The sequence below is a fragment of the Nipponia nippon genome, unplaced genomic scaffold (genome assembly GCF_047370975.1).
Source record: "Nipponia nippon isolate SJK-2023a ecotype South Korea unplaced genomic scaffold, ASM4737097v1 scaffold_6, whole genome shotgun sequence".
Classification (NCBI taxonomy): domain Eukaryota; kingdom Metazoa; phylum Chordata; class Aves; order Pelecaniformes; family Threskiornithidae; genus Nipponia; species Nipponia nippon.
Window position 1 is genome coordinate 25,275,730 of NW_028262380.1, and position 18,696 is coordinate 25,294,425.

At 39.9% G+C, this 18,696-nt stretch overlaps 1 protein-coding gene across 1 annotated transcript in view; it reads left to right on the forward strand.

Annotated features, from left to right (window-relative positions):
- Window positions 1–203: 203 nt before the first annotated feature.
- The window catches only part of NWD2 (NACHT and WD repeat domain containing 2), a 57,248-nt gene continuing 38,755 nt past the window's right edge, over window positions 204–18,696 (forward strand). Inside the window, exon 1 of the mRNA XM_087737831.1 lies at window positions 204–354. Coding sequence (XP_087593957.1) covers window positions 204–354 — 151 coding nt within the window. The remainder of the gene's footprint in view (window positions 355–18,696) is intronic.

Below are 18,696 nucleotides of genomic sequence, written 5' to 3' on the forward strand. Positions count from 1 at the left end.
CCGCGCTCCGGCGCCGGGCGGCGGCCCCAGCCCCAGCCGCGCCGCCGCCGAGGAGGCAGGCGGCGGCCCCGGGCGGCCGGAGGGTCCGCATGGCCGCCGCCGGCGAGCCGGTGGCGAGCGCCGCTGCCGCCGCGGCGGTCCGGGGGCTGCCCTGAGCCGGGGCCCGGCGGCCGCCTGCGAGAATCGCCCTGCGGCGCGGCGGGATGTGGCCGGCCGGGGCGGGCGGCAGGCTGCCCTGCCCGCGGGACGCGGCGCTGCGGCGGGCGGCTTTCTCCGGCAACCTCTCGGCGCTGCCGTCCCACCTGGTGCCGAGCGGCAGGAGCGTCCGCGTCTTCATCAGCGCCAACCCCGAAGGTAACCCGCGGCCCGCCGGGGCCCGCCGCTCCCCGCCGCCCGCCCCGCAGCTCCCCCTGCCGCTCGCAGCGCCCGCGCCGCGCCCCGGCCCCGGGCCGCCGTGGCGCTTCCCCCCCTCGCTCCGGGGGCCCGCGGCGTGGCCGAGGCCGGCTCCTGGCTCCTCGCCCCGCAGCCGGCCCGTGGGCCGCCAGGGCGGCGCTGGGGGAGCGGGGCCCGGTGGGGCGGGGCGCGGCGTGGGGCGCGGGACGGGGCGGCCCGGGGTGGGGTGGCGGGGCGAGGCGTGTGGCAGCGGCGTGGGCGGCTGGCCTGGGCCGGTGTCGGCGTGCCAGCTCGGGGGCGGGGGCGCTTGGAGGCGCCGATATTCTCTGCTCCTGAAGTTTTGTGCCTAGAAATGACAGGTGAAATGAAAGGCACCGGGGGGGGGGGGGGGTGGGGGGGGCGCCTCTCTTTTTCGCGGTGTCGGAGCAGCGGGGCACAGGGTACGCGGGGGTCTCGGACATGGAAACGGGTTGCCTTCTAGCGCAGGGGCAGCTTTTCCCGGGGAATGTTTTGTGGAGCTCTCCTGGGGAGGCTGGTTAGTAGAGTTTCCGATTGATTTCATAGCATAGTGAAAGCAGGTCTCCACCGGCTGAGGCTACAGCAAATGTGATCCTTTGATCCCGTTCATACTCTGCTTCCAAGGAAGCAAGCGCTGAAACCTGCAATTTTAGCTTAATGAAGTTGGGATGGCATACTCGATATCTGAACTAGTTAGGCATCCTGCTACTTAAAGCCTATTTTTAAAATTACCCTTTGATACGAGGAATTTGCATACATTCAGGAGGTGTCATTCCCACTCGTAAGATTTAAGTTGCTGAAGCACATTCCCACTTGAAGCATGGAAATAATAAATTACGCGTTCACACCTATGACATTTCTTTTCTGTAAAGATGAGCCCACTGTATTCACAATTCTCTTTCACACCACCACCCACCACCTTCCCCCCCAACACTCCTAATTCAACAATACTGTCACCTTTTATGCAAACATCAGAGATCTGAAAGTCATGCCTGAAATGACAAAATAGTTTGAATTTTGAAGTGAAAATTGTCTTGGCACCACTACTTACGTGAGTATGAGAAATAGCGCTCAGAAGCAAAAAAGTGGGCATAGCGCTGCCTTGAAGAATTCCCACACCTCCGGGTCTTCCGCGTTGCTCTCCACGCAGGGAAACTCTCAGCTCTCACATCCAACGTCCCTGTTTGTTGGAAAAGATGTCATTCTTTAAGGAGGGCATGAAAATGCTTGCAGTTTATTGTTGAAATCTAAGCAAAGACATACAAATAGCGATAATTGAAAAAATGTTTATTTGGCTCTGAATGAAAATTGGTGTGGATTTTTAGAAGATATGTTACTCATTAGTGTAAGATGGATTTCTGCCAGCATCGCCTTAACTGTGGAGCTACTGATGCCTCCGTATTTGATGTGAATGGCATTTATCATCAGGGTAGCTTGGTATGTTAGCTAGGTATTTGCTAAAATAAAAAAACCCAAATAAACCAAAAACCAAACCACTAAACTCATTCTAAAAGTAGGGTTTTGAAGCTATATGTACCCATTTGCAGGATTTTACCCTTGCATGGTTATTTCAAAATTCCAGCTTTAAAAAAAACACTAAGAGGAAGAAAATAATTTGGTCGGTTCATGATTATTTGTATTAGCTTTTTTGTAGGATCATGATCACAATGGTTAACACTTCTCACGCCCAAAATTTTATCTGCAACATTGCTCCTGCTTTCAGAAATGATAGTATGGGACAGAAATTTCAGAGTGGTTACAGATTTTGATAACCGACATAAGCGACTTATATGAACATTTAGGGACGCTAAATGATGAGAAACAGCCATGACTATTTATCAGTAATATCACTGACACAGAAGTATTACTAACTGCATGTGACCTTAAAAAAAGAATATATGGATAAACAAGAAAAACTAGCCTACAACGGGATTTAGATATCATCTAGTAGAGTACTTCTAGAAATAAAAATGCTGTTTGCAGAATACCTAGAAGAGTTCACAATGCAAGAGTTCTGGAAAAAAAAGGTTAAACTCTTCCAACTTAGTAAACTATTTAGCATATTTAAGCCCCAAACCACCACGTATATTTGCATGACAAAGGCCTTTCTTGTTAATTTTCAGCATATCGATAACACTTTATACCAGTTCTTCTTGGTGCTAAGCATTCCTGAAAGGGGCTGCGAGTCCCCGAACTCCCAGTGGTAGAAGCGAATCCCCCCGGGCTGTGCTCTGTACCCAGCGGAACTGTGGTGCCAGAGAAGCTTCGGGATTAATCCTGCTAGCAGTCACAAGAAAACTTTATCTACAACTTAAAGTGTACAATCTTATAAGTATTTTTCTTGAATTATATCAATTTAATAAGTGTATATTGGAGAACTCTGGTGAATCAGTGTTTGGTCTGTTCTATGCAAACATACTTTAGTATGACTGAAATACATTATGGTTTTATTATACATCTAGGAAAGTGATTATTTGTAAAATTTCTTAAACAGAAATCCCTAAAAACAACAATAAGTGGCGATAGTGAGCACGGGTGATAGGAACAAAATTGCTTCATTTTACAGTCTCTTGTTTTCTAGAGGAAGTTTTGTAGATAAGTGAAACTCTATTTTCCCCTAGTAGTTAACAGTATTGTTTTTTTCAAATTGTTGATATTAATTTATCAACATTCATATCACTGAAGATGACTGGATCTTTAGAAACATTGAAGTTGCTTTATTATTTGAATACAAATAAGTCTGTTTTCTCAGTTCAGTAGATATAAGCAGACATTTTAAATAGGTATTTTGGCTAAGAGAGGTTGAAGATTTTGCTTTAAATAATTTATTGGTTTTCTCAAGATATTTTTATTGCTTCAAAGTGATAAGGAAAGTAAGTTATATTTGCCTGATTGTAATAAGTGCCTTTACTGTTACATGTAGAAATCTATGGACTGTAACAGCGATCAGTTAATGACAGTTTCTCTGCTACTCAATAGTGCCAGTACAGATGCCTCCCATTAACGTACAGTTCTTATTAAATACAAGAGGTATAAACTTCCATATGGTTCCGTTATGTGGAGCTGTGACATCAGCCTTACATAGGTTCAGAATATTCCAATGATTCTCATCACGACTTCAAGCAGAAAATCATTTGAGTTGCAGAGGTTGCTATTTCAAGAAATTATGTGGTGATCTAAGGCAATATTACAAGCCCTGGTTGAAACTGATGCCTTAACCGGAGTTAGGAATTTGTCTTGAAAATGAAATCCCATGAATTGGAACATACAGTCAAAACTCTGATAATTTTAAATTCTCTTGGCTCTTCTGAAGGTGGGGAAGTTAGCCCTCTGCTAGTTTGACTTAAGGTCTTGTTATTGCTTTGATTACTTAAGACATCAGTAATTTTTCACTCTGAGCTCTTCCCAAGTTTTGGTTGTGAAGGTGCCTTTCATGTCTGTAACTTAGCGAGACAAATGAATGCATTGAAGAGAGAGATGTATAAAGCCAAATCCTACACACAGGTGGTTCCATTGAAGACAGGATGATAATACCTTTATATAGCATCTCAGTGTGTCCTGACATAGGTGATGTTAGCCAGTCTTATCTCAAAATGTAAACAGGGTTGCATTTAACACTTCACATGGTAAGGCTGCTCCCTTTTCCATCCCTTACATCAGCTGCATGCTGCTCGCTCTTCTCTGTGCAGCACCCCTGCGTTCCTCCCAAGTTCCAACACAGGATTCCTTTTTACTGGATCTTGACAGTTAGTTAATACTTTTTAGCCAATTTATAGCCACTCAAAACATTTCTGTTGTACAAACAGAAACAATTGTGATGAGATCATGAACAAGCTTTGTTTTAACAGCCCTTTTTAATACAGAAAGGCTATGTTCCTTATGGTTTCTGTGCCTCAAGTACCCATTTTTTAAACCTATAAAACCAACTACTTACAAAAAACCTAACCAATACTTGTTTTGGCATGATTAACAATCTGAAGTATGAAGTCCTATGTATACATGTAGAAATGTAAAATGAAGATCTTTTTCTAATAGAAGATACTACTGGTACTACCACCACTTTAATGCCTCCATTGTACAAGCGTGGTATAAAACTAACCTGTACAGTTAGAACTTCATCAGCTTCTCCATAGACTGCCAGAGTGAGATTTCCTTGTCTTACACTATTGAATGAGTTTGAGTTTTCTTGAGCTATTATACAGTTGTTCAACTTAGTTTAGCTTCCATTGACATACATCCTCCAGAACAATGTATTAATTTGAAAAACACTCAATTCTAATGAAGCATAAATGTTTGGTGCCCAATTTAGATCTTTTCTCATGACACATAAAGCAAAATTCTCACCTGCAGTTAGTTTTGTTGACTAGATAAGGATTATTCCTATAAATAATGATTGCAGAAATGGGTCTTACTGATGTTTTTGTTTGGACCTATTGTTGTAGGGTGCTTTGCAGGAATTACATGTATTTTTATGCATGTTGCTGTACGTCTGAAAGAAAAAAATGCTACACGCATTTTTAGTTTAGTGCTACTGAACATGAGCGTGAATAACTCATAACAGATGAAGAATTATGATTGCTTTAATTTCAAAGTTATTGCCATATGTGATAAAAGAAAGGTATAACTTTTCATTCTTAGTATATTCCAGGTGTATTATACTATTTTACCTGAAATGTTGTTTCTCTTAAAAAAAATATAATTGAGGTAATGTTAATGTGGAAAAATACTCAAAAGCCAGAATAATGCTTAGTTAACGATGGTCCGTTTTGGCCAGCCCCACAATACCATATGGTGTCCCTACTTGGATACGTTGCATGAAGATCTTTTTCTAAAGACAATTTTATATAATCTGGGTGGAATTTATTCCTTAGCTAAAGGAAAACACAGATGTTCAAGTGTATGAAATTGCAAGGGAGGTGTTGCGGAGATGTGGAGACAAATAACTCCAGGACTTTTTTTATGCTAAGTGTTAGTTCTGGTTACCTAACTTTGTACCTATTTATGGTTTTATGTGACGCACATCACTGTAGTGTTTAAGAGCTACAAACCAAGCTACACTTGGAAAAAAAAAAGAAGTTCAATAGTTTTAGAGAGAAAGTTGAGTATCTCAGAGTTTGGGAAAGCAACATGGTTCAAGTACCTGGGTTTGATATGGGCCTTGATTTGAAACATGTCTTATTTCAGGAGGCCCAGATGTCAGAGGTACCTAGAGGTCATTAGGTTGGAAAGAAGCCTGCCATTTTCAGTATTTCTGCCTCTATGTGAAGTTTTCTCTCTTTCCTCTTGTGCCACAGAACAACTCTGTTGTTGGTGTGGTTGAGCAGAAAGCAAGATCTGACTTCTTGAGACTGTATGACCAAGTCTCATGTAGGCTTTAACTTTTTTAACTATTGGCAAGGCAGGGCCAGTAGGTCTCAAGCAGAACCAGTATGAGATGATTTTTTGCTGAGCAGATCCTCAAGCCTTTCTTCCTGTTAGAAGAAATGATCGTTTTGGGCTAGGATGGAGACTTAATTGGATTGAAGTTTATTCTGTCGGACAGATAAACTTGAGAAACTGTTGACAGTATGAAAAGAACTGCTCTTCATGTCCCCCTGTTCTTTTTGTGGGTTCTTTGCTTATGTAGCTTGGGGACTGGGCTAAGGATTTGCTCTAAATGTACCAAATATGCAAGTGGAAACATTGAGAACTTTTGTTTAATTTTCAACAAAATTTTTCATTCACATACTCAAAAGGTAGGATGTGCATTTGGGGAACAAGACTAAGAAGATCAAGAGGTGTCAGGTTGTTTTTTTTTTTTAGTAAACAGCAAGCTATTTAGTTTGTTGGTTTTGTTCTTTCTTCTCGATATTTAGAAATAAGCAAAATTACCTGAAACTCAGTCACCTTCCTGCTAAACAGCATCTGGAATTATCAGCTCCAAAAGTTTGGATTAGGTATTTACCCTATCTACTTAAAGCCAGCACTTAACATTTTTAACCACATGACCATTCTTTTTTAATTTAAAAAAATAATAAAATTTTATTTTTCTATAATTTTTGTATATGTGTCTATAGGGTGTATACACACACGTATACACAAATTATATAAAATAGTATAAACTGTATAAAATGGTATAAATGGATGTATAAAACTCAAGCCACACTATCATAGACAATCTTCAAACTTGCTGTTAGGACAGTTGTAAGAACGGGGTATTTATGTTGAAAGGGCATCACTCAAGGTCGTAATTTTAGCATTACTGAAGAACAGCCTAGGTTTTGTTAAACGCTATTGTAAAAGTAAAAGCTTTACAGAGGAGTTTAGATTTTATCCACAAGTAAACTTGTAAACATTCAGGATTGTATGCACCTGCAGCTTAGGTTTTATGACTGTTTTTCTTAGCATTGAAGAAATAATATTAAAACATAGTAGAATCTACAATTTCTTCTTTTCCTTTCAAACTTTGCAAATATTGCTTTATTTCTTCAGATATATTTGCACGCTAGACTGGTTCCATATATTGTAGTTTGTGTATATATACATACATATATATGCATGCATCTTTTTATTGAACTAGAAATACAGAGCAGTCAAGATGTGCATAGAACACGGGAACGTGCCTCGTTCTTGTGCAAAGTGGTCATCCTTTCAGTGACCAAGGGGAGCTTGCGGTCCCTGTATAATTTGATGCAGTTGTTAGATGATGGACAGCAGCAGTATTGAATCGAGTCCTTATTGTGAATCGTTTCCTGAGCAAGGTATGAGACCTAGCTTGAAATGAGAGGCAGCACCATGCAGGCAGCGTTACAGTGCCTTCCCCCATCAACACAGGGGAGCTTCTTTCCCGCCTGATCAAGGGCAGCGGGATGACCTCTGCGCTGAGCAACAGTCTGCTGTGCAGCAAACTGACGAGGGTTTCCAAGGCTGCATTTCAAGGAGACCACGTGTATTCTGTGGTGGGATTTCTGTGATCGCATAAGAACAGTGTAGTACAAAGGGTAAATAAGTCGGCATCCTACCTCTAAGCTTATGCAGTGAAATAACTCCTTTTAAGGAACTTACATACATGACTATGTAGGCGCATGTATGCATTCACAGATGTGTAAACACACAAGAGATAATCCTACATTAGACTTTAAGTTTTGTTTGGAGAGTTTTTAAATATTTATTATGGAAAGAAAACTTTAGATCAAGAAGTTACTGAACTTCTAATACAAGATATGAGGGCAGTGCCTGAGCGGCAATTTTTTTCATCTGAAACAAATGCAATTTCTTTGAATTTTCATCTGCTGAAAGAATATTTTGTGATAAGATATCCTTTCAGGCTGCGATAATAATACATTAGTAATATTTAGCTACCGGTAATTTAAGGTTTTAATGTATTGGAGGTGGTAGATATAAATATAGTGTAGTCATAGATAGTTGTGTGTATGGAATACGGAGAAATCTGGTCGTTTTTAATATAGGCAGTGCTGTTCAAGACAACTGCTTTATCCCCTTACTGGAATTTTGGTTAAGGAAGGATAATAATAGGTAGAAGAGAGAAGAGAACCCAATTTAATCATGGTTGTGCCAGTGCAACTCTAAAATAACTCCACTGGCCTGATGCTACTCTTATTAATTTAGGTTTTGTATCAGAGAGAGGTTTTTACTTCCAAAATCTTTAGTCAAAAGGGAAGTAGGGCTAAATCACAGGTAGCTGATGTAGACAGGTTAAGAGGAGGGAGCCCCGAGTCAGTGCAGAGCACCATGTGCATGCTGCTGTGTCAGGCAAGGAGGAGATGTACCACATGCAAATCTTGTAAGCCACCCCATCACCACCATAATTACATGCCTGCCTCTATCTTTGACCTCGTCTTAAACTCCCTTTATAAGCATCTGCTAATGACCATTGTCGGCGACAAGATGCTGTGCTGGACAGACCTTATGCCTGACCAGCTACAGTCATTATTGTACAGAATCTGGATCTAGAGGAAAAAAAAGTCATCTTTACAGACTAGATGTACCAGGCTGTTCAAAATACACTTGATGCTAGAAGCTGGAAAGACTAGCCAATGGCAGGACTTCCACACTGGGCTTAATCCAGAGTCATGCTGTTGCTAAGTGTCAGTTTTTGGGACTGATCAAATAGCTGAACAGATCAGATTTCAAATTGTCAGAGTTTGCAAAAGAGCCTTGTACAACCTGCTCCTAGCATTTGCTTGGGGTGGCACAGCTGCAGTCTTCAGTATAGTAACATGTGTCTTTGCTATGATTAAACACTCAAAAATGTTTATTAATAGAGTCCATATCACTCTACTAGCAATTGAGTACCTTCACAGTCTCACCTATGCTTTATAAATCTCCAGCTTTGTCCTCCAGTTCACTATTATCTGAATCAGATATTGAGACAAGTGGTTACTATAGTGTATGTATGATACATAGCAATGTTATTTATAAAATTATTATTTAGAGTCTCTAATTAGTAACGTTTTACAAAACATTAAAATTAAATGAGAATTAATGACTAAGAGCTTTATCTGGACAGCCTTAGTTTCAGAGAGCTCCCCAACTGAAGGGTTTGCTATTGGCGGGCATTTCTGAAGCCTAGACCCTTTGATGTGTTCATATTGCTAAAGACCATTTGCATTTCTTACAAGCTACAGCACTTCATAAAAGTACAAAATAGACATTCAGAAGCATATAGAAGTTCAAAGTTAAAAATCACTGGCAAAATAAATGGCTTCTGCAAAAAAACCCCAAAAACCATTTTTAGCATAGTGGTTTCAATATATATTATCTGTTAGTATTGTTTATTTGTGTTGTACAAGATTGATGCCTGACCGTGCAATGTAGGAAGAAATGACTGGCACTTTAGAATATTTGTAACAGAATCCCTGACACTGCCTGAGTTTACACTCAATGTTTATTCACAAGCGGTCGCACTGACTGGTTTTTATTAGATTAAGATTACTTTTAAATGCCTGAGAACCATTGAATAACCCTGTGGGTTTAATACTTTTAGATGAGAGGAGTTACCCGTATTTGCGGAGTTATGCACATCAGCTATCATATATAAGATAAATGAGAAGCAAATGCAGCAAGATCAGACATAGTGTGTTAGACCAAAGGAGCCCAATACTCCTCCTGTGACCCTGGCAGTTTCAGATACGAAGAACGCATCTGATGACAAAAGAATAAGAGGTCACAACAGGGACAAAATGATAAAGATTATATCTTTGTGTTTAATAATCTGTGAGGTCCTTTGCTTCCATGAATTTGTCTAGTTCCTTTACTAATTAGCCAATAGTCTTGGTACTTGTAACAACCTTTCCAAGTCTTGAGATAGATTATTGCCCAGTGAAATGCCTAATCCTACTAACTTCAGTGGGAATTTTGTATGAACAAGACCATGCGTATTCAGCCAAAGAAGAGAGCTCAAAAACCAAAAGTGGAAATATCTGTGGAGTAGGGGTACCTAAAAGCAGATCTCCCTAAAAGAGTAACTTTATTCAAAACCATCATTGTAATGATCCATTTTTGTCTCTCTGTATAAAGAAAGGGAGGTTAACTGTGAAGGCCTAGTTACCTGAATGTCCTTATTTCCATGGGGTTATTAAAATGGAGCCATACTGAGAAATAAATAAGGAAATGACAGTGTTCAGTAATCGAAGGAGCCTAAGGTATGGAGTCTAATCTAAAGGAGTCCGGTGTGTCACGCAGGACTCTAATCTAAGGGTTATTTTATTACCAAGAATTTTACACACCTACCTATGCCAGCATGACACACCTAGAGGATCTTGCTTTACTGTCATAATCAAACATAACATAAATCATGTATTTATAAGTGATTTTCTTAAAATGAAGGACTTTTAATCTTTTTATTTTGTTGTACCTACTGTTGTTTAATAAAGGCCCCACAAATTCTAGAAAAGGAGATCAGAGGAAAAATATTTTCTTACTTGATAATAATCCTGGTGCCTAAATTCGTAGTCTGTACTGTTCTGGCAAGACAAAGTTATTTGTTCTGAAGAAAATGCTTATTTTTCTTCTTTGTTTTCCACCCTATAATATTTCTGATAGCTCAGACGCTGAGAGCAGTGAGCAGTGGTGATCCTCTTTTTAGGAGTGGTTACCGGTAAATGTTAGGAAAATGATAAAATCATATTATTGCTTGATGATGTTCTTGATTTACTTATATATTTATTGGATTACATTTAAATGTGATGAATTATGCAGTGCTCTTGAAGCAAGTTATTGAAACATTCCTGTGTATGTGGTCCCTAATTTGGCATATCAAGACACTAGCAAAGTTTGTATGATGATTTACTTTGAAATGCAAGTCATTTACAACATGGGATTATAAAGAATTAAGCAATCTGTGGTGAGCAAAATGAGTGCCATTGAGTTCAATGACATGTCATTTAAACCAGAAATATGCGGCCATAACAGAGGTCCAAGGGACCTTAGGCAGTTATTTCATTAGGCAGTTATTTATTGTGCAAATCACAGACCAGGGGGCTGGAAGGGATCTCTTGAGGCCTTCGGATATGTCCTCCTGCCTGAAGCAGGATCAAACATACCTGTGCCATTCCTGACAGAAGACAGTCTAGCTCTTCATGAGCTGTCTCCAAACCAGTTAAGAAAATACATAGGAAAATGGACTGTACAACATACTGCTGCACTATGTCTGCCACAGCACTACTGGTAGTGCTTACTGCAACATATACAGACACTAAATAAACTCAACAGAAACGACCAAAGGTAATCGTTTATTTATGAATGGGAGGAGGAGACTCATGTACAGGATTTCTCTTACTTACCTGCTGATTTATTCTCATATGGGATATTCATTATATTTGAGATTAATATAATTGTCAGATTTGTTTAACGTCAGCCATGAGTTAAAAATATTTTCCGAAAGAGAACAGAAGACATGTAGAAGACACAGAGATGATCATATATTCCTCCTTTCTTTGGAAAACAGCTAAAATGCAAATGATCTCCTTACATTCCACCTGTTTTATTATGAATTTTCTATTTTATGCTTTCTATAATCAACCATGTATAATACTATGTAATTCTACTGAACAATTCTATTGCTGGTGTATTGTTCCAGCATTAATACCACAGTCAGCTCCTCATAGTCATTATGTGAATCATTTCAAATAAAAGAAAGGAGATCCCCAGTTGTGGATTCGGTAGTGTTTAACCGTATGTAGGTGTAGAAGGTAAAAGATGACTTGCAGACAAATATCTTCACAGGCATTGAGAAAGGCTGATAGTGTCTGGCAGCGCAAGAAATGCAAATGAAGTCAAACCCACACTTTCAGCAATCTTCTACACTGCCGTTGAGAGTATAGCATCATAGAAGATCTTTATCCTCCGTTAAAGGTCATTGTAGCTCATTGGGTATCATTGTGAAAATAAGAGCAAAGAGTTGGGGAAGATGGCTAAAGTGATTTGAAAGTACTAATTTGGAAGACAGTCTGTAGTTCAGTCACTGATTGATTAAATTGGTATGCCAATTCTGGAAGTTCTTCAAATACTATTTTCTGTTTGTGCAATGTATTAGTCGGAAATTGAACATAGTTGTTTCAACTATATCTGCTTCTCAGAGTAAGTAATTAGAATATGTATTGTCCTTTTTCAATTACTAACTCCTCAAGATTGTTAAACTGCAAATTTACTATTACCTTAATATATATCATCAACTAAATGTGGTTAGCAAGTAGAAGAAATGAATAAAATCTGGAACAAGAAAACAAAATATAGAAAAATGATCACAAAAATATTTTACTCATAAAAAGATACATCTGAAAGTTTATAGAAAATGGCCTTTTCAACTGGATTATATAATCTTTACTGAAAGTAATGCTTAGGTGAATCATTAGAATTGGAAAGGGTAAGGGAGAACAGAGGCAAGATCAATCACTCTTCCTTTACATGTCAATCACTGTTTTCCTCTCAGACGTTACATAATCCATCAAAACGAGCCAGTTTTGTGAATTATTTGGTCATGCTCAATGACTTTTAGCACAGACCCCACCTGGAATTCTCAGTTTTAGAAACTGTTGTACTGCACTGCCTGTAAGTGGGTGGTTATAGGTAGGTAGAAGTTGTCTGTCTGTTTGTGAAACAGTCCTGTAAGAAATCAGCTGAGATTCTCTTACTTAGGCAAGGCATGGTTGAGTTTCTGGCATCCCTCCCTGACATAGTCCTGTTGTTCTGGGTTTAATGCCCTCTTGCAGCTGCTCTCCTTTGCCAGGATTGTTATTTGGTTTCTTCATCTTTGATAACTGTTTCTACAGCAGCCAAGTACTATTCTGACTGTGCAGTGATGTTATTTAATAGTCCTCCTCATTTAGCATCAAGAAAAAAAAGTCTGTTGCAAAGAAAACTCCTACTTTATTAGTGCAGACTTACTGCACTGATAGCAAGCAGCACCTCTCACTTCTTCTGTGTCAGGTTCAAGACTTTTTCATCTTCTGGTGTAAAAGTCTTCACATCTTTCACTTGAAGCCCATACAGTAGGCTACATTTATCAGTCATGCTTTTCCAGCTGGCCCGACTGACTTCAGCAGTTTTGTAGTGACCCAAACCATGGCCATGTTCCACCAAATTTAAGGAAGGTTATGACCTAGATTAGAACTTCGTGACTTGAGAACTTAAATAGAAAGTTTAGAGAAGGGAAGGGCAACTTTACCGGAGAGCCAACAGTGCTTGCAGAGCTCTTCCATAGCTTTGCAGCACTGCCAGATGTAAAGTCCATAGGAGTGTTTACTGGAATTTCTTCAGAACAAGGTGTATTTAATGGGCCTCCGCTGGCCTGTACTGTGAAATACCTGTGTGCTTTTACGAGCCTTGCTTTCCTGTGTTTTTTCATAGCAGGCCTCTGCTTTATGCCTTCTCAAAGGCTACAACATACTACTTTGTTTGCTTCCAGCACTTGAATCTGCAGTTCAGTTAGGAGACAAAATGTCTGTGACATCCCGTTGCTTTATTGATTGTCGCTGCCTCATTACCTCAAGTGCTTTAGTAACGTACCCTGATTGTTTTCTCTTTGGTTTAGTGATGTCAGAAAAAAAATAGTAAAGCTACTGCAGTACACACAACTTAATTGTTAAAAATATTTTCCAGTGTTGTACAGCTTTTTTTCTGCTTTCTAGGTAATTCCATAATTTTTTGAAGTGTGAGTTGACACTTCTAGATGAATTAGTAGGATTTTTGCACATATCTTTGTTACTGCACTAGCCCTTTTTATGTCTTCTGTTATGCATTTTTGCACAGCTCACTCAGAAGTCCTCTTTCAGATTTCACAAGAAGTTTTTCTTTCACGTTAATTTTGATTATAGTTGCAAATTCTTGTCCTTGCAGGCTTTGCTGTTTTCCAGTGCTTAGTTGTAGTAAGCTTTGGTGTTCTGTAGAGATAATTTTCAGACTTAATTTTGGTGTCTCTAAATGTGCTGTGTCTTCAGTTTCTCCTGTCACATCATTTAATTGTATGACAATAATTGTTTGTAAATTGTCATGTTTTCAAGCGCTTTTCCTAGTTTGCTTTATTAAATGAAAGAATTAGATTTTGTTGAATTCTTCCACTTGTGCAGTTTGCAGAATGCAAAATTCTCCCCCTGTAGAGATTCTGCCTTCAGCCTATGGTGCAGCTAAAGCTCCCACTGGGCATTGGCATTTGCATGCAGATGCATTTGCATTTGCAGTGTTTGCCACAAATCATAGCCGAGGGATGCAAGGACACCTAGGCACCCAAGCTGCAATCTAGGGACCATTTGCAGGATTGGGAAAGGATTCCAGGTCAACCTAACTCTTCTTTTTTCTTTAAGAACATCTGCATGTAAGGGTGCTGTGTTCCCAAGGGGTAATGCAATTAGCTATTAGGATACATTGTGAGATAAAATTCTGTTTCAGAGTCCTCACTCATACCATACTCACTAGATTTAATGAGTATGTAGTGGGGGGTTATTTATTAATTTATTTATGGATTGAAGGATTTCATCCAAACTCTGTGGAAGTCAGTAAGGCATCAAAAGGTACTGGGTTTCAATACATGCCACAAATGTAGAACTTCATTTCAGATCCACTGAGATTAACAGATCTTTCCATTAACTTTGCCAACCTTTAGATCAGAATCCAAATTTGTTTCGTGTAAACATATTGTACACATAATAAAACTAAGAACTCTCAGAAACCAATATTTGTTTTAAATTGGGAACACAATCGTGTGAATAATCAAAAGTCTCTTGATATTTAGATACAGAAACTGCTTTTCGCTTCTGTCATGTCAATTCCATACTGATATTTCCCCAAAATTCTGTATTTTAACACGAGTCTTGACCCCTTGGATTTTACTAGTTGCCTCATATTTTATGTATATAAATTGACAGCTGGGTGTTATTGTTAAACCAATAGGTGGCACTGGTTAATCATATTAACAGTCAAGATGCAGGGTATTTTATAAATAAGATGTCACTGTGAAATGTGGCCAGCTGTTAAGCATTATAATTAAAAAAAAATACGTATTCTATATGTGTTGTTTTAAATTTGTCATCTTACAGAACTGACAGTAGGGAGCATTTCAGAGAAATAGGTTTTAAAACTACACCTCATTTTAAATCAGATATTGTTTGATTTTGAGCTAAAAAAGAAGAGCTAATTGCTGCAACTGTAAGTTTTAGGCTTATAATTATGCCCTACATTTTGAATCCTGCCTCAGATAGTTAGGTCTTTTGTTCTGAAAATGTGTTTGTTTAAATGTTCTGGTGTAGACCACAAATTTGTAGTCATATCCTGTCATTTCTTCACAACTGAGAGACACATTTCAAGATTACTTACTATTTTAATGTTATTTTCCATTATTTTCTCTGATTTTCATGCCAAGCGGCCATTCCTTTGGCCTCAAATGCTCAGCCCACTGTTGTATTTATTTTTTTAAGAACCGAGGAGGCTGAAGAGAGCGAGATGCCACCAATGTTATTACCCAATATCCTGGTGGCTAGAGCGCTAACCTCTGAGCTGAAGGAGCGCTCCGTAGTCCAGCAGAGTTGCACACACTTTCTGCACATCCCGCGAGAGAGCTCCCACCACCAGGCTGGGTGAGGACAAGCAGCTATGTACATCACAGTAATGTTGCAGTATTTTGCGTGTCAGAATTTATTTGGAGGGTTACAGTCAGTTGTGAGTTTTAGTTTAATTAATGAATGGCCTTCAGTCTGTCGAGGTTCTCATTAGCCTTCTTAGAGGACCAGTAGAGACCTGAAGGTTGGCAGTGTTGTTTGGGGAGGGCACACTGGAAGAAGTGACCCAGACCGATCTGTTCCCATTCCTTAAAAAGAGTCTTGGGGAGCTTTGAATGCTTATTCTAATGCTGTCTACTCACAGAAACCCTAAGCAAAGGAAATGACAACAGAGTCTATGGAGTTAATTTTCTAGGAGAGCAAGGGTACTATGTAGCTCAAGTCATTTTCCCCTGTCTTACCAGCTACATGATTCAGACTCGTTGCTTGCAAAGTGCTCTGAGATTCTCAGATGAAAGGCACTATAGAAATGCAAATGACTTATTATTATGGTATTATTTTCAGAGACAAGGTTTCCATAATATTTAGTGACATTTGTTACCTACTGGTATTCAAAGCTTTTCGTTTCAGGGGTAATATACAATGCTATTGTGCATTATTAGTAAAAAAGTCAGTTTAAAAAGAATAATTCAGTTGAATAGTCCTATGTGACAAGAACATACTAGCATTAAGAGGTTTGGCAGCCCCTTCCTTACTTGGTATTGCTGCTAAGTAATTTTTAACCTTATTATTTGCATCATATCCTTAGATAATTCAAGTACAGAAATTCTTATTGCAGTTAGTAGACAATGGTTATAAAATACTCACATTTTCTAATATTGCAATGCATTAAAAAAAATCCTATGGCTAGAATCTGTCCTACCCATCCAGCAAATCTAAGCATTTAGAATACTTAGAGGAAGCAAATAGCTGGATATCTTAGTGGATATGCATTCAGGACTAGATTGGAAGATGTTCTCTGCTCATCCAGGGCCTCAGACCTCCATAGCTGCACAGAAGACTCCAGCATTATGCAATAATAAACATATCCGTGTGCATTTGTGCAGGAGACTAAGCTAGCAGAGAAGTAGGCTGTGAAAGAGGTGAGGTCAAGACCCCCAGCAAGCTTCTGTCCTGACCCGCTGCAAAGCACAGGAACACCAAGCACAGGGGGATGATACAGAAATTGTTTCTTCTGTGCATACAAGGAGCGGCTCTTCTCTGGGTGACGGGCTGGAGATGAAACCTGCAGGCAGCTCTGTGACCCCATATGACATTCATTTCTGGGGTATCTTGAACAGCTGCAAGGGCAGCTTTTTTCTTCTTTTTCTGCCTTGGTCTTTCCAGGTTCAGCTGCCTGCCTCAACTTGTTATGTCAGTCAAGAATTTTCCTGCTGGCTCCCTCGAGCTGAGTAATGCTGCGTTCCTCTGTCAGTCAAACTGTGGCAGCGCAAACACCCTCCTTGCGTAGGACTTTCCCCTGCTTGGGGGCCTTAGCTTGCATCGTGCTTGGGTAAGGTTACTCATGGGTTACGTTACTGTGAACAAACCCTCGGCTTGAATGCGCTGCTCCTTTGAGGGTGGCCGAGTGGGGCTCACTGTCCCCACGTTGGCACCCCCTGTGCAACACACGATAACAGGATGGGCCTGAGCACCCTCCTTATTCAGCTGCATCGAGCCTTGGCTGAATACGAGTTGTTGCGTGACTGCAGCCCACATGCGTGAAACAGCCATTCCCATCACTGCGGCTGAACTCAGACCAGTACAACCACCAGCAAGAAGAGAAACTGGTCTTAGCGCAGAATAGCGGGTGCTTCAAAATGGGCAATTTCCATCAGGCTTCCATGTTAACTCTTTCTGTTCACTTGCATATACATTTTGAAATTTTCTTCAACTAGGCTATTTTCCATGACTTATTTTATCCCAGAGATGATGTTTGGCAACTGTTTGTAAATACACATCATCTGTTTACTAACACCAGAATGTAAAATGCACTTTCCCTATTAAAAATAAGATAAGCGACTTTAATAGCAGAACAGCTTGTGTTTGAAGGTCAGACTTTGGCATGGAAATAGTTCACGCTGAGAAGCAGCACCTTGGAGTACTCTAATGAAAACTGGCAGTGATTTGACTGAGCTACAAGCCTTCAGAAATCACACCTCACACAAACAGTCATGTTTAAACAGCGATTGCCTATTATTTGGCAGAAATAATTCGTGGCTAATTCACTTCTGTCCTCAGCATTACACTGGGTATGCACGGGGAGAGGGAGGGCTGCGATGGTGTTCTCAATCAATTCAAAGTGTAGGGGTAGGCAGGATGGTGTGGTTAGGGACTGGCTCAGGAGGCAACCATCTGCAAGAGTTAGCACTTGCAAGAAAGATATGTGTTCAGCAAGTCACTGTCTCACTCAAGACAGGGTTGGTTTTTGGTTTGATTTAAATATTGGAGATGAATTTAGGTTTAGGGCTTTTTTAAGTCTTGTCTGAACGTTTTTGCAGATGTAGTTTCATTCCCACAGTTTATTGTGAACTATCATTTGGATCTCAGAGTATCAGAATTAACATTAAGAGGCGTATAAAGCTCATTTCACAGCTACTGTCTCATTTTGGCTGCTAGAAGAATGCATTTAGTTAATCCGTTCATCTGCAGCAGCAGCCTGGAAGGTGGAATTTGCCTGTGTGACATTTTTGTTGTTAGGATCTGCCAGCTTCACAGATTTGCTGTCACTGTAAATCAGGTTAGATTTCATTTAATTAACCAGCTTATCTGCCATCCATACTAATTACTGTAGTTCATCGTAACTATATGCACTTCTCCTTAAAGTTTCACAACTTATTACAAATACAGGAATTCTTAAAATTCATTAATGTAAGAACCAGACTCAAATTCCAATTAGATAAGCACATTCCATTAGATTTGAAGGTAGGAATAAAAATACAGGATGGATATGCCAAGTTCTAGATGAAGGAATGTTTTATCTCTTTCTATTTCATTTATAAAGTATTAGAAATGTAGCACTACTCTTGCAGTGTGTTGTTTCATTTTCTGAACAAGACTCTACAAGTTACGCTGCAGGGAGCAGCACCATGTTCTAAAACCTAGAGCCAGTGGGGTTCTGCAGGGTAAGTCAGTCCTATGGGCATAAATGGAAAGCAGCAGAATACGGTTTTATCTGTTGTATACCTCAGACAATGTGTTTTCCATTTCCCATTTAATCATGTTTACTCTTAACTTCTGCCCTTTTCCAATA